We start from the raw sequence: 16,325 nt of genomic DNA on the forward strand, positions 1-16,325 counted from the left end.
AAAATGAAACTTATACCACCAAGTAAGAAAAAAAATAACAAAAGAAATACAAGAAACAGTTGACAAGAGTCAGACAGTACTTAGCTCTTAATACATATTATAAGGGGAATGTGGTTAAAGTAAATAAAGCTAAAGATCCATGGTTAAGGTTGGATTTCCACAGTAAAATAAGTTTTACTACATTTTATTACTTTTCAGACATTAACATAGTTTGTGAAGTGCTGTAAATGAAGGGTTGATGTTGTGGAGGTATGGATGACTGACTTGACTTTGCCTCCCACAGCACCATCAGAGAAGCATCTAAACTGTTGTTGTGTGTTTGATTTCAGCACAAGCAGCAGCTGTTAGTAACTGTGTCTCTCCCTCACCCTCCTGTAGAGTTCTTCCAGGAGCTGGACTCAGTGATGGAGGCGTTGAGTCAGCAGAGCAGCATGACCGAGCTGGTCCGATACATCAGGCAGGGACTGCACTGGCTCCGCATAGAGGCTCACCTGCTGTAGGGACTGGACCAGAGCCAAACTTAAAAAAAAAATAAAAAAAACAAGAAAGAAATGGGCCTGGGAGCTAGAACTGGGATAACAAGATAACAAGTGAGATGAGACTCAGGACGATGCTTCAGTTCCCACTGGGATCCTTCAAATGACCCGACACCACCCACGGTAAAATAATGGCACAGACTGGGTGGATTAATTGGGCTGAAATTCATCTGCAATTAGGAATGAACAGTAACTAAGTTTGGGAATTTCAACTGTGATTCACGGAGTACAAATTAGCATATTATAAATTTGGCTGATGCTGCTGTTTGGAGAGACTACAATCAGTACAGGTAGCTTAAATTCCTAAAAGGACAATAGCTGGCTGCAATCCTCCCTGTTTCCCCGAATAGAAATAAGAATTAGAGAGGAACGGCAAATGTGTTTTTACTAAGATAGGATAATTTTCAAAAAGATATGTGAGAGGCTGATGTGATTAAGGCAGGAAAGGAGCCCAACAGAGGCTCATCTGCTCCAGCAGTGGCCTAGAAACGTGTCTGTGATTGGGACTCGAATTAATGCCTCAGGCTGATATTGATCCAAGTGGAAAAGTACTGGTCCAATCCATTAGATAAGGACCATGCTGGTAAAGGAAAGAGGCTTAGCTACAATCACCAGAGCTGAATTAATGGAGGCTGAAGCTAGTCCTCTGCTTGTCTTTCAGCCCATCTTTAGAGATGAATCCTCCAAGACAAACTCTGGCAAACAGAACCTAGAACCTGCCTGTGTTGTGCATCCCTTTCCACAACGTAATATTTCATAACATAATTAGTCACACGGATGCAAAATAGCATCTGAAGAATGCCTGCTGAAACGCCATCCTTTGTAGCTGACAAGTCAGTCAAATTTAAAGTTATAATCCTTAAGATTTTCATCATATCAAACAATCTTTATGCCATTAATGGGTGACATTCATTTATCTATAGCTATTAAATGTATTTACACTCATTAGTCATTAGTCATTAGTCAGTGGCGGAGTCTGCCATTCCCTTGCAGGATTAAAATAGCGTGCATATGCACAAGAGATTCACAGGAAACAATGATACATTGGACATTTGGACAAAATTTGGAAGGCAAAAGCTGATATTTCATGTAATATGTGCACATGAGCATCTAACAACTCAACCCAGAAGAGTAGACTGGTCCTGGGTATTCTGAAGAGGAAGCATGTGTCTGTCAGGACATATACACCTACAGTGATTTATAAAGAAGACATCTCATTTGCAATGTGAACAGATACACAAGTTGCTTGACTTCTGTGTATTTCCGACAGAGTAGCTGCTCAAAGCAGATGAATTTAATAATAGTCTAGCTTTTGAATTAATGTGAAAATCACATATCTACTATCACGAAATTCTGTGGTTGGTCTGCTTTGCTTTCACACCACAAACAAACTGAACCAGAGTCCACTTGGAAATGAACCAAGATAGTCTGAAGCTGAGGTTTCAGTCTGGTCGTTTGATCCACACCAGAGTTTGATAGACAACTTTCAAACCACAATGAATGAACCGCATTAACTGGGCAAACACACCAGAATTCAACTTAACCAAACCACCAGTAAATGAACCAGGATGGAAATTTTAAGTATTACCATTTTAAATCTGGATTTGCTTTTTAACAATGGATTTTTTTCTGGTTTACCACAAGAAATCATACAATATGATATTTGAGTTTTTGTACCAATATTAAAACAATATATGACAATATATACAATACCAGTCAAAAGTTTGGACACACTTTCTCATTCAAGTGAATAGGAAGGTGCATCCAAACTTTCGACTGGTACTATATATATATATATATATGTGTGTGTTTAACCAGACATTCGATGCCAGTTTTCAATGCAGAGATATTTCCATCCAAAGACATATTGAGGTTCAATTTAGAGATCTCTGAGTCAAGATCTCTTCAGTTTATCCCCTTGCTATCAAGCAATTCATATGTTCCCTGGATCAATAGTTTGTTTAAACAGATCTCTGATGTTGAGCCTCTCAGTAAAATTGGCTCAAGATAACCTTAACTTTAAGATGTGTTCAACAAGAGTGAGGATTACAAGACCTGGTCAAGTAGCAGTGCAGGGAGTTAACAGCTCAGCAGAACAAGCACTCAATTCTACTAGTCCTACAAATGAGGGCTTTCTTCCATCAAGTAAAGCAATTGTCTGGTTCTTCTCTTACTGGTTACAGGCTTTTGTGAACTTTCCCTCAGTTCTAATTCCCACAGTAACCCACCCAATAAAGTGTCAAACACTTACGGGGGGAAAAAACTACAAGATTCAGTATGATTTGGCTCTAATTAAGCCCCCACCCATGTGCAGATCAAGTAAACAGGGTGAAAATCTCACGTCTGCTTTTCTGCCCTGATGTCAAAATCTGTGCAACAACGGCGACTTTGTACAGCACTTAATGAGATCAAATCATCTGCAGGATATCTTGTAGTCATTTCCCAGCATTTGTTGTGTTGTGTTATTGTGTGTATATGTGTACAGATGATTGTCAAGTCTATTTAAATCATTACCTGACTGGACAATAATGATGTTTGTGTACCATAATGTAGAGACTGTGACTCCTGAAACAGTGTTTTTTTTGTTTGTATGTTTGTGTCTTGTGAATGATTCAATGTGAATGAATGATGAAGTGAAACAAGTTAAAAGAGGGTGTGTGTGTGTGTGTGTGTGTGCGTGTGTGTGTGTGTGTGTGTGTGTGTGTGTGTGTGTGTGTGTGTGTGTGTGTGTGTGTGTCCATGCACAGGCTATGGCTGCATTTACACAGCACCAAACATCATCAGATTTTTAACCCTTTATGGCACATGGAAACAAAAGGTTTCTTCCTGTGCTATAAAGTCTTAAATTTAGAGTTGTTTTTTTTCATGGTCTCTGTAAATCCAGCTTATCAAGCGTGAGTTTTTAAGTTTTGGATCATTTGACCATCGCTGAATGTGTATGGGAAGACAATGCGTATGTGAAAAGTAATTTTCACTTTGACAAAAAAAGAAAACTCAAGTGCCTCTATTCGTGTCCAGTGGGAATTGCTCTATTTATTTAAGAACAAAGAATGAATCTAAATGATTTTCCATACCATATTGGTATAAATATGAGATTGTTTTTCGTAAAATCAAATGTTTCCATAAGCTTTTTACTGGCGTTTATGACGACACCAGGGTTTGGCTTTAAGAAAAATGAGTGATTTAACATGTCAAATTTGCATCAGTTGTTGGTTGTTTTTTTTTCTTGATGATTTGAGCAAGTTTGAGTTTTGTCTGAAATGTCTGATATGACCTGAAAACTTTTAACCATCGCATGCAATAAATGATAGCTTCAGACCAAGAACTACTTGTGTCCATTTTGAAAAAGAAAAAAAAAAAACAGTCAATGTATTTCTTGTCGCATAATCATTTGCAGTGTGAATGTTCTACATCACCTGAAAATACAGAGCCACTTTGAATGCACAACACTAAAGCTTACAGTCTGAAGGGGCTAACAGCAAGTAACTTAAAACATTAAAGTAATAGTGCACCATTTTTGGAAATACAATTATTCACTTTCTCGCCAAGAGCTGAACAACAGGATCGATACCACCTGTATGTCTGTACGCTAAATATGAAGCTAGAACCAGCAGCCAGTTAGCTTAGCTTAGCATAAATACTTGAAACAAGGGGAAACAGCTAGCCTGGCTCTCTGCAAAGGTAACAAAATCCACCTACCAGCATCTCTAAAGTTCATTAATTAACACGTTGTGTCTCATGTGTTTAATCCATACAAAAACAGTGTTAAAGCAACATGCTATGATTATACAGGAGGTTATGTGCTACATCATTTCTACTTGGTGCAATGATTTCAGTTTTCAAATTAAACAAATGATGTATAATGTGTTAATTAGTGGAATTTTGAAGGGCTGGTCAGCTGATTTTGTTACTGTTGGACAAAGTTAAGCTAGCTGTTTCCCCTTGTTCCTAGTCTTTATGCTAAGCTAACCAGCTACTGATGTTAGCTATTGTACATATTTACAGTAAAAACATGAGCATGGTATCAATCTTCTCAACTAACTCTCAGCAAGAAAGAGATAATATTTTATTTTCCAAAAATATTTCCCAAAATGCAAAACTATTCCTTTAAAATGGACTAATGGTTCTTCATCTGAAAGCCTAAAAATGTTTACTATTAAACATTATAGACAACAGTCCAAACTTCAATTCCTGTTGTTTAACAAAAATGCCTTTTAAAGTTGTTTTTCTTAATGATTTGAGGTCATGACGCCAAATGAGGCGTTTTAGAGTGCCACAATGAGCCAATGAACAACTACAACAGCCAACAAAACTGTTTCTGTTAGACCTCAGTCGTTCCAAGTCAATAGTTGAACCACAGTGTTGCTCAGTCCAATTCAATGATGTTCGATGTTGTTTTGTTTTATGGTGAAACAGTGATGTTATTATATGGTTATCGTTAATTTCACACAATAGTCCTTATTTTGATTATATGCAGCGGTACAATATACTTATACAATAATATGCTGTAAAATGTCGAAACATTGCATTGGTGACATCATGGGAAACATTGTTTTCATCCCACTATGCTACATGTCACATGATGGCTATGGTAAATGTTGAATTCATGCAACAGTTCATTTTTGACTATATGCAATGTCAGTATGTCAGTATATTCTGAAACATTTTGGAGACAGTCTGCCTCAGCTGAGACGCATGGCCTCTTATTCTGATGACATCTTATTAAATATACCATTAGCTCCTGTTACATTATTACAGTCGTCATCTTGTTTATCAAAGGCAGCGGTGACAGAGAAACGTCGCTCCTGCTGTGATTACAATACAGAGCTAACCAGACTGATTTATTTTTTGACAACAGATGGTTACAAGCCGATAATACATAGATAATCTTTCCAGCAGTGATGAGTGTCTGTAGTATTTTTTTGCATTTCACAAAACCACAGATACACTTTGACAGCTTAGGAAATTGCCAAAACTGCCTCATGCACTAAATGAACTAGCAGTATTAATAAGGGTAAGAGAGGGTTTTTCTTCACAACTCCCTGTAATCTACCAGAGAGCTGCTCTTTTCTTACATTTGTTTCAGTTGATTGTCCTCAGTTGTGCTGTCAGAGTCATGCAACAGTGTCAGAAACAAGTATTTAAAAGGATTAAAGTCTCAATAAGTCCCATCAATGATCATTTGTTGAAGTCACTGATATATAAATAAGCTCTCTCAAACCATTATGTAAGTCCCTTACAAATGATTTCTTAGTAAAACAATCAATCAGTCATTTATTAATGACCACACAAGTCAGTGGAATTTGCTTTCAGCACAGCATGGAGGGTGGGCTCAATTCAACGGTGTCAATAACATCAAACATAGATAGATATCAGCATCACATTAGACACATGACTAACACAACTAGTGCTGTTGTGGGAGAATTTATGTCTTCAGCTTTAACAGAATACACAACTTTGACAAGTAAGCTTTGCAAACAACTTACTGTACAGTATGTGTCTGCGTTTCTTTATTATTTAGTATAGTTTGAAATTTTGGGAAATACACGTATTTGCTTTATTTCCAAGAGTTAGATGAGAACCTTGATACTACTCTCATGTCCTCTCTTATCCATCTGCCCAGTGCTTCTGTACAGGGTCTCTGCTGGTTTTCTGTTAAACTCACTATGATAAAAACACTCTGTGAAGTCCAAGCACTCAGCTGTTGTCGATATATAAGCACATTACTCCCTGTTAGAGTACAGATTAAACAAAAGAGATACAATGTGTTAATTAGTAAATTTTAGAGGTGTTAGTAGGTGGATTTTTGACATGGAGCTCCATACTTAAAATGAGCACATGTACCCTTTTTGAGTTGGGATTTTTTAGTACAATTGGCCATTATTATTAGAAATGGTAAATGTGATGAAGTCAGCAGACTGACACATTAATGTCAGATACACAGCTGTAAAACTAATATTAGCCACAATAAGCTACTGGTTATACAAAACTAAGTAATGCTGTAGCAACAAAACCAACAAGTGTGTTGAGCTGAGCAGGAAGTGTTTCATCGCTTATGAATTTAACTTGTTTTTGAATTAAACTAAATTTGTAAAAGAATTAACATGTTATTTCTTAGTTCCTGAGTGGTATCTCATTTCACTCTTGGAAAGAAAGCAAATGAGAATTTTCTCAAAATATTGAACTAGTCCTTTAAAATGACACTTTGTATTATAGATGATTTACAGTTTATGTATTGGGGTGCTGTAGTCATAAACATCAAACAGCCTCCAGAAGTGACATTACTAATAGTTAACCAGTAGCTTCAGTAAGTTGATCAGAAAGTTTATTTGTCAGGTCACTGTGTATTCATAACACAACCTGTTCCTTATTAATGTTACAGTAAACCAGAACACTCAGGAAACAGGATTATAATTTCAACCAGTCCGCCAGTAATATTCCCTTAGACACCATGTTCACCTTAACCAAGGTTACGTTAATGGTTTCATTCCCTCATGTGCAGCAATTTTGTAATTGCTATTTTGCATCCCTCCTGGGACACAACAGTGTTATTTCATGTGGGGATTAAAATGGCCCAAGTGAAACCAGCCCATAAAGCAGGAAGCTTCAACAGAATGAAAATGAGAATGTGGCATTTATTGATGTTAAAGCATCCACTGATATTAAAAGCTACACAAGTGTTTGGCATCCCACAATAGTGTAATTCATATATTTAGAGAGCAGCAACACGGTGCCTCTGATTCAGCCTGACAGATCTCTGTCTATGGCTCTGATGTACATCACTGGCTTAACATAAACATTGTAAAGATTTATACAAAATGACATCTGAGAACATATCTGTCCAACATGGATTGCATTGTATTTTTAAATGTGTTGCACAATTTCAGCTGTTTTTTTTCTGTTTCTATCAGTGCTATCTTTTGGCCTTTTATATGGTTCTTTTTATAATGAAGTTGTTCTATGTGATGATCAGAAGTTGTGATGCAGTTCCATTGTTTTTAAATATTTAATGTCTCTAAAGATATGGATTAAAATCTGTTTGAACCAGTGGTCCTGCTGTTCTCATGGTTTTATTTCTATCAACTTAAAATACAAGATACAGTATTTTACTGGTAATTTTATGGCATTAAAGTGGTTTTAATTAATATTTTTTATATTAATAATAGATCAGATGACTATGTGTATGGGAGAGGAGCTGCTCATAGTGACAAACCCACAGAGACAGTAGGGCGACTCTTCAGCTCCCTTCAGCCCTATGCAGCATTTTAGCATCTTTCAGCTAATTGTTTTGGTTTCACAGTATGCAGCTTTACAGTTTTGATTCAGCCTCACTGCTCTCATCTGTGTTGTGTCCAAACACATCAGGCGGCTGTTTGCAGTGAAGAGGCTAAAAAAAACTGACAGTAGATTACCTGCCCAGACAGAGAAAGTTGGTAACTAGCTTGTGAACAAAGTGGAGCATATAGTTAGATATTTCCCTCAGGGGTCAGTGGAGTAGAGTTACTAGAGAGTGAATGTTGGACTTAAATTTATCAGTTCTCCAGACACAAGACTCCAAGTTAATGTTTATGCTTCTCCATAACTGCAGTTGTGTTGATGTGCAACTTTTTGCTAAAACATAAGCTATATCTGTTTAAATAGTGATAATATGTCAGTGTTGGTTTTACAGCTGCCCACAAGTGGCCAATACAGTTAATTCAGGTTTAAAGAAAAAAAAATCTGTGTAGGTGTTGGATTAACTTCTATTTTTCAGGATGCATCATATTTTTACATAAAAGTGGGCAAGTTTATATTTTGGTCCAATCCCTGCATTTGCACATTACACATTGTACAGTATTATTCCATTATTCTCCTATCAAACAGCATTGTGCTTCAGTAAGTTTTGCCATAATGTGAAAATAAGAAAAATGTTGCTAATTTTTAATTGTTAATTATGTTGAATCTTGCTTTTTCTTGGGAAGACAGACATCTTGTCATATACTTCATACACAATTAAATATCTGACATGTTGCAAGCAGCAGGTTCATATAGGAGTATATATATATAGTATTATATAGTATCCACAGTAATGCATGTTTTTTCCCCCTTTTTATAAATTTGCACCCACAATATGGCTTTGCAAGCCTGACATCTTTTAATGTTCATTAGACACATTAGACCCTCTGCTCATATTGTATTATGGAGTTTCTTAGAGCAAAAAGAAAAAAGCAGTGTATTAAAATCATAATATAAACACCATAATATGCACTCTAAGAATTAGAGCATGATTTCTTTAATGAATACAATCAACAAGATTCTTTTATAAATAAAACCCTCGCCTTTGAGTGGCCTTGATGTATTACATTATAACAGGCAAGCAAGTCTTCTTATTAGCACTAATGGACTCTTATTTCTACATCATAGCAACTATTAGCCTACTTCACCATGCATGATTAATTCATTGAATATGGCCGCACATTAGAATTCAAGAGAGAAGAAGAAGACTATGAGAGAGACAGAGTTGGACATCAGAGTGTGTGAGAGAAGAATGAAGACAGAGGACAGATGAGACGTTTTGTGTTGAAGTTGAAACTGAAGTGTGCATTTTCTGGGAGACATAAATCCCCTCTAATTATTTCCCTAAATGAGTAAGGAGGTGGAAAGCCTATTTGCAGACCCTGAGACATATTAAGCTGTGTGTGTGTGTGTGTGTGTGTGTGTGTCCTTGGTGTAGAGCCAACATACTGACAGCTTAGATTTATAGGTTTAATTGCCATAGGTAACCATGCAGTCAAATAAGCTCTCAGAGATATGGTTCAGCATCACACACACACACACACACAAAAACACACATGTACACATGCAAAGAGCCCAAAATGTGGACACACACACATATACATTGCAGCAATAAGTGTCCATTAGCCCCAATGGGAAATCTGACCTGACTCCATGAATACACACACACACACACACGCAATTATAGATGAAGATCATGATGACTTTAACATATTACTATTGTCCATTATTTAAATTGCTGTAAGTAAGTATCCACTCAACAGCTCAGCTAAAACACACCACCATTTATCCTTTGTGACGTTTCAAAAGTGTGTTTAGACAGCTGGATGGAAACACAGCTAATGTAGCATGCGGACCAGAGCCTCATGCATACTGCTGGTATTGACTTTTACATGTGGACTGGCACTGTGATCAAGACGAGCGATGTGTGAGAGAGAGTTCCCCTGCGAGACTCCGGCTGAGCGGTCCCACCACGCCGACACATTTTTAAAGTTGTAAAAAGCTCATTATTCAGCCCCATGTTATATTCTTACAGACTATCTGAATAAAAAACTTCTGCTTTGGTCTCTTCCATAAAAAAAACATCTTGTGCTTTGATTTAGAAGCAGAGAGTTGATTTTAAATGGATATATATTTAAATCAAAAGGAGGTTTTTTTAGATAGTGTGGAGTCAGAATTGTGGCTGCAGCTCTTTGGAAGTATAACACGGACTAATGAGAGGAGGCGGATAAGTAAACCAAAGCTATCAGTTTTTAAAATAAATAGGCTGACTGTGAATGTGAACAGGCAGGGGTTTTTTTATTCAACCTGGCTACATACATTTTATCAAATGCAAGCAAAGATGAATCTACTTTAACAGTATATTAACTTTACACACAGAATAAATCAAAACACTGAGTTACACAAAGTCTATTTATATCAAATAAACCTACTTAAACAGCTTTTCCCCGAAGATGTCAGGAGCCTGAGGGGCTTCAAATAAATTCATTATAAACAGAAACAGATCAATGACAACAACATTTTAAGATTAAAATGAAAACATATTAATATACCGTAATTAATTGAAAGTTGCCATTGGTTAGTGATGTCCTGCAAAGCCACACTGTAGCTATGTTAGCAGTATAGCTCTGACCTTATATTAACTCAGGACCTGCTGACTCTTGAGATAAGCTTTATTTTCAAGCTGTTCTCTCTCAGAGGAGCCGCTTCAACATTCTGCAAGAAAACTAAAGACTTTATTTTTATCAATAATACATTTCAATCCAACACTGGACTGAAGTCGAGCTCTCTGTTGTCATACAGCCCTGCATACAACAGTAATCTGTGAGATTGTACTCCTGGGGAAAGGCAGCTTTCTTCTTGCGGATTAGAATCAGGTGCATTGTAAACTCCCAATCAATCAATCAATTGTCCACTTGTCTTGTAGTTGTCTGTCGTCCAGGTGCTCCACAGTAAATTAGGAACACTCAGGATCAGAACACCGTGGTGACTGATTTTGAGCTGCCAAAGACCAAAGTTGACAATTGTGAGAGAAACGGGAAATCTTTGGTTGTCAATCAGAAACGCTGGCCTTAGATCACACTGTGAGACAAGTCCACTAACTGCCGATTTTGAGATTTTGAGCTTTGGCAACCAAAGTCAGGCCATGTCAAAATATGACATGAAATGACGCAGGAATACACTGGTGAGCAAGCCTAACGCTATTGCTAACATGCATGTTTAGCTCAAACTCACTTTGCAGAAATGCCATTTCATCTTAACCCTGTTTTCCCTGATCGCCACACGGTGCACACTCTGCTCCTCTTTTAGAGTCTCCGTCCACTCAAAAATGTGTTTTTCTTTTTGTTCCTTCAGTTGGATGTTTGAGCTTCGCTGTGCAGAATGATGTATGTGTAGAGTTTGACACTAGAAGGCTGTTTTTACATTCATCTGCTGAAAGTGGAAAAGTTTCTCTTCTTCCTTAAATCTGAGTTTAAGGCGTGAACCTACGATCATGATTTGTGACGTCACAACTACTTTGGAGCCAATCCTGGTCCAATATTCAATTTACACAAGTGTGATGTGGAAACTTGAAGCCTCCAGTGCACAAACACTGAGAATGGACTTTACAGTGAAGGAGGAGACATCTTGTGTCCAGCTGTTATTATTATTCCAAGCATTTTATATTTTTTATATATCATAAAACATGTGTGAAGGGGATCGTTAAGGTTTTTTGATTCATAGAAGTGTCAGTGCATTGGCCAAAGGTTGTTTATTGTTGTTTATTAACTAATGACATGAGTTTAAGTATATTATTTTTGTTTGTTTGTTTGTTTTACACCATAGGGTGATGATTCACCAGACGTTCGTCACACCATCTGACTTGGTTTAAAATTGTTATTGTACAGTCTGACACATGTTGTAACTAAGACCTGGTGAGATTGTTGTTATCACACAACGGTATAGGCGCCTTTAGGTTCAACTTGTTAAATGTTAGATGTGAGAAAAAGCAAATTTTTATTTTTATGTTCTAATTTTGCAGCTTAAATTGTACATGATTATACTGATATAGAAAACTGGGGCAAAATCACAATGGAGGAAACATTTTAACATTAAATTCTTAACATGTGGGAGGGGGATAATTTCTCTATTCAGCGTCTTTTTTTTTGGATCATATTTTTTTCATCTCATTCTCCAAACAGTCACTTGCTATTGCTCTAATTGACATTTCACAGAAACTGCATTTTACCTCATTTTCAACACCACAGGTCTCCCTCACCAGTAACCACCAAAGAGCTGATTACAACCATTCAACTTCATTAAAAGAAACCCACTCAGAACAATCCATTCCCTCCGTCTCAACGTACAGAGAGGCAATATTAATAGACTGCCCCTCCCCTCATTCTTTAAAATGTGTTTAAACGTGATTTTGTTAAAACAGAGTTTTCTATTCCACTCTGCGGTTCACAGCTCCAGAGGCGCTAACGAGGGAAGAGCTCGTCAGCTCTAATTGAATGACTCCTGATTAAACTGGTTTCACACTGGCAGCCAACATATCACATCTTGTCTTACTTCTAATTGGCTGCTTCCTTGGTGCTTCACGTGCTCTGGAGATACAGACGTCTACATTCTGGGTCAGAAGAGACGGTGGAGCATAGAGACAAAGGCGTGTTTGAAGAGATGGAAACACATTGGTTTTCATTAGAGGATTAAAACACACATTATCCTGCTAATAAAGGTGATGACATCTTGTATTCTGTGGACATTTTCCCCTGTCAAGTGTCAGTAATTATATAAGTTGAGTTAAAGGTGCTGTGCACCCACACAGGTGTTTGTAATAACTCTGACTGATTAGACCACTACTCAGGTTGACGCTGGGTGGTGATTGCTGGGTAAGTTTATATAAGGTAAGCAGACTCCATGTAGAATGGAGGGAGAGTCAGGGTAATGTCAATAAAGCACAGTCTGCAAATGCACACAGTGTTCTAAGTCTAATCAGGCAACATATGGGTGTAACATGGGTGTGTTCAGTTCAGTTTTACTGTTCTTCTGTCTTTCCTTATTTTTGTGATATAAAACATCACCATGAATATATGACGTATCTGCCTCTAGTCAACCTGCCAAGTGTTTTGCAGAACATTTGTCTGCACTTTTTCTTTTTTAACTTTGGAGAGAGTCAGGCCAGCTCTTTCTAGCTGCTTCCAGTCTTTATAATAATGTAGGCTAGTTGACTAGCTTCTCATGTAACTCAGAAAGAAAGAAAATAAACATACTTGATGTTGTACCTTTAATCTTTGTCTAATCTCTCATTAAAATAATAATTAATAGTGAGATTTGTAACATACATTTGGTCCGTTCTCCTTCATCTTGAAAGGTTTACCAGAGAGATCAGTTTGAGTAAACTGATTATTTTTTTCTCACTGCATATTTGTTGCAAAAGTCAAAGTTTAGCTTGTGTTGGTGTTTTCACATTTGTTCACTCAAAGAAACACAGCAGAAGTTTATTCAGTTACTGGACAGTCTTCATAATTACAGCTGCTGTTAAAGAGTTTTCCAACAGCAGGCGTTTTGTCTTGTCAATCACAGGTGTAACTAATAACATTAATTATAGTTTCATTAGGTGTTGGGGTGTCAGGGCCTTGCTGTTGTGCATCCTGGTTCACTAACATGGTTTACTGACACACCTGTATGGAATGTAACCATAATTAATGTCACTGGTTACACCTGTGCTTATATGACAAGTCACATGGTCTATAGCCTCCACCTTTTACATGCAACAAAATAAACATGCCAATGGTCCATCGTGTCCGTTCAGAGCAGCACTGATGAGAATACATTTATCAATGATAATGTCAAGCTAAGATGATAGCTAATTAAAGCAGATCCATTTTAAAGCTCAGATTTTGCATACGGCTAAAATCATGTTAAAGGAAACGTAGGTTTTACATCATTAATTATTCCATCAGACATCATGTCAAAAATGCAGTGGCTACTTTATGCTTATTGAAAGACTTCTGTATCAGCTGTGACATTATGGTCTCAATGGATATTCATGTTCCAATTAGTACATTACATTCACATTAACATGCAAACCATGATTTATTCTTTGACCTCAGTCCATTACTGTGGAGAAAAAGCTTCTTGACTGTAAAATTTCTGATGAAGCTTCCTGTTATAGCATACTATAACTTCCCCTCAGTATGTCTCTCTACAAGCTAAAATGGCTGAAGAAAATACTGTAAGCAGCCAAGTAGCCTCAAAATTAGAAGACGACCACGTGTAGAGAATTAATTTGGGTGTTAAAGAAGCGTTCTGGTGAAAAACAGCTCCTCTGAGAAAAGGCTCTGAAACCACTTCTTCAAGTCTTTGGGGGGCAGAGTGCAGTACAGTTTGTTTACTATTCCTGGATTCATTCACACACAGTAAACACACACACACACTCTTCACACACACCCTTGAGATGAACCTCAGTCATGATGCAGCTGAGCTAAGCTGTTTTTACACACATACACACACTCTCTGTCTCTAATGTAATTGTGTATGTCGCCAGCGTTAACAGAAAGGCAGTGTGACCTGCCAGAATATGAACCCATAGCAGTAATGCGATTACCACTGTATGAAACATAATGATAGACGATGAGAGTGAGACAAAGACAGAGTGGATTGGAGAGAAAGAGCAGGTGAGATGGAGTGAGGAAAAAAAAGAGAAGGTAGTAACAGAGGAACAGAGGAAAAAAAACAGCAGGTAAACAGTAATGTAATTGCCATTAGATCAATTTGATCGTGGTCAGAGATCACTGCTTGCAATAATAAATATTGATCGGATAAAACCACTGAGGCAGATATATGGGCTGACATGAATACAGGCAGAGTAGAGGAGTGCGGTTACAGCTGCACTGACTCAGACTTTTACTTCCATTTCAAAACATGAACATGAAACTCAGGCTGAAGGGCGTCTGGTGAGCTGCCAGTGAGAACACCAACCCACAAAATGCTCCAGGAGTGCTGAAACTAAACTGAGCTATTTTACTTAAAGCAGCTATAATCAATATTTTTATATTAACAATGAATGAAATAATAATGTTTAACCTAAAAGGGGTTGCTTGTCGTGATGAACCTACAAAGAATTATCACACAACTCCACAAAGCTTTGTAGTGTTTTTACTTATTGTCTTGGTTTTACTGCCCAAACTTTACTGGTGTGGTTGACTCTCACAGCTCTCAAAGTTAGGTTTTTGGTCGCAGCAGTTCAGTGAAAAAAAAACTCTAAAACCTCACTCTGCGAGCTGAAATGGCAGAGTTAACACCTAGCAGGTGGACATAGTGGAGCATTCAGCTAATGACAGTGTAGTTCGTTGAAGCAAATGCCCAAAAAGCTCCTCTGTTTACATTGCTTTATTTTGACAATGACCACAATTGTTCCCCAATTTTAACCAAGTGGTTATTATTATAACCATGACAACAAAGTGTCCCCTAACCTTGACGAAGTGGTTATAACTGGAGCCCGACCACTAAATCAGCCAGGCTGATATATCAGGCAATATTAGTTCACTATTGGTATCAGTCAGCTGGTAAATGACAGGAAATTGAGGTACAGAAATGCCAAAGATACATTTTGACAGTGTTATCATTCTATAGTTTGTTCACTAGAGAGTAGTGACGAGTTTATTTTTCAACTGTAAAATGTCCTGCCCACTACATTTCTTGGTTGTAAAAATCTAATAAAAGGGAACCTTTACAAAAATCTTTGTTTTTATATTATATTATATATATATATATATATATCTTTTCACAACACAATAACAAATATATATATATATATATATTTGTTATTGTGTTGTGAAAAGAAAATTAATATTGGCTGATATATCATTGGCAGATTTTTTAAACCCTCAAATATCAATATTGATATCAGCCTTGGGCTATAATTTTAACCCAAACCATGATCTTTCACCCAAGTCTGTTTTGTGCCTAAACCTAATCAGATCTTAGAGAATAAGACGGGCGATTTTCAAATCTCATGTGCAGAGCCAAACCAACAATGAACTCATTCTACTTAGAAGTATTGAGTGTGCACCCAATGCCTGATACATCAAAACCACTGAATACCAAAACTATTGAAAACACGCCAGTGAGCCACACTGTTGAACCGGGTGACATGTTCCTTCGCCTGATGACAGTCACATACATGTAGTTTGCAGATGCCATCGCACTTGTGCAGGAATTCATTTCTGTTTACAACGGAGCTTCACCAGCTTGTGCTACATATCACAGCCTCTTGACTTTATACATCGTAAATTTCTCAAAGAACTTTAGTAGAAAGTCAAGAGGATATGTAGCACAAGCTAGTGAACCTTGTTGTCAGATCCCAGAGGCAGGAATATGTTGTGTTGTCCATGTGCATCTTCATCATACAAACAAATCAGGGACCAATTCCTAACAACATTACTCCATAGTACTACTTGTGTTCGATAACTATTCAGGATACCTTTAAAAGGTGATTATTTGTTAGTGTTGTGTTCAGTTTGTTTCCGC

General features: G+C 37.3%; 1 protein-coding gene across 2 annotated transcripts in view; it reads left to right on the forward strand.

Moving 5' to 3' along the window:
• The window catches only part of aff2 (AF4/FMR2 family, member 2), a 169,347-nt gene extending 161,761 nt beyond the window's left edge, over nucleotides 1-7,586 (forward strand). For both annotated transcript variants that reach the window (XM_067598612.1, XM_067598613.1), the window contains exon 26: nucleotides 379-7,586. In XM_067598612.1, the coding sequence (XP_067454713.1) occupies nucleotides 379-500 (122 nt within the window). In that variant the 3' untranslated portion in view covers nucleotides 501-7,586. The remainder of the gene's footprint in view (nucleotides 1-378) is intronic.
• Nucleotides 7,587-16,325: the final 8,739 nt, after the last annotated feature.

The sequence above is a fragment of the Thunnus thynnus genome, chromosome 9 (genome assembly GCF_963924715.1).
Source record: "Thunnus thynnus chromosome 9, fThuThy2.1, whole genome shotgun sequence".
Taxonomy (NCBI): Eukaryota; Metazoa; Chordata; class Actinopteri; order Scombriformes; family Scombridae; genus Thunnus; species Thunnus thynnus.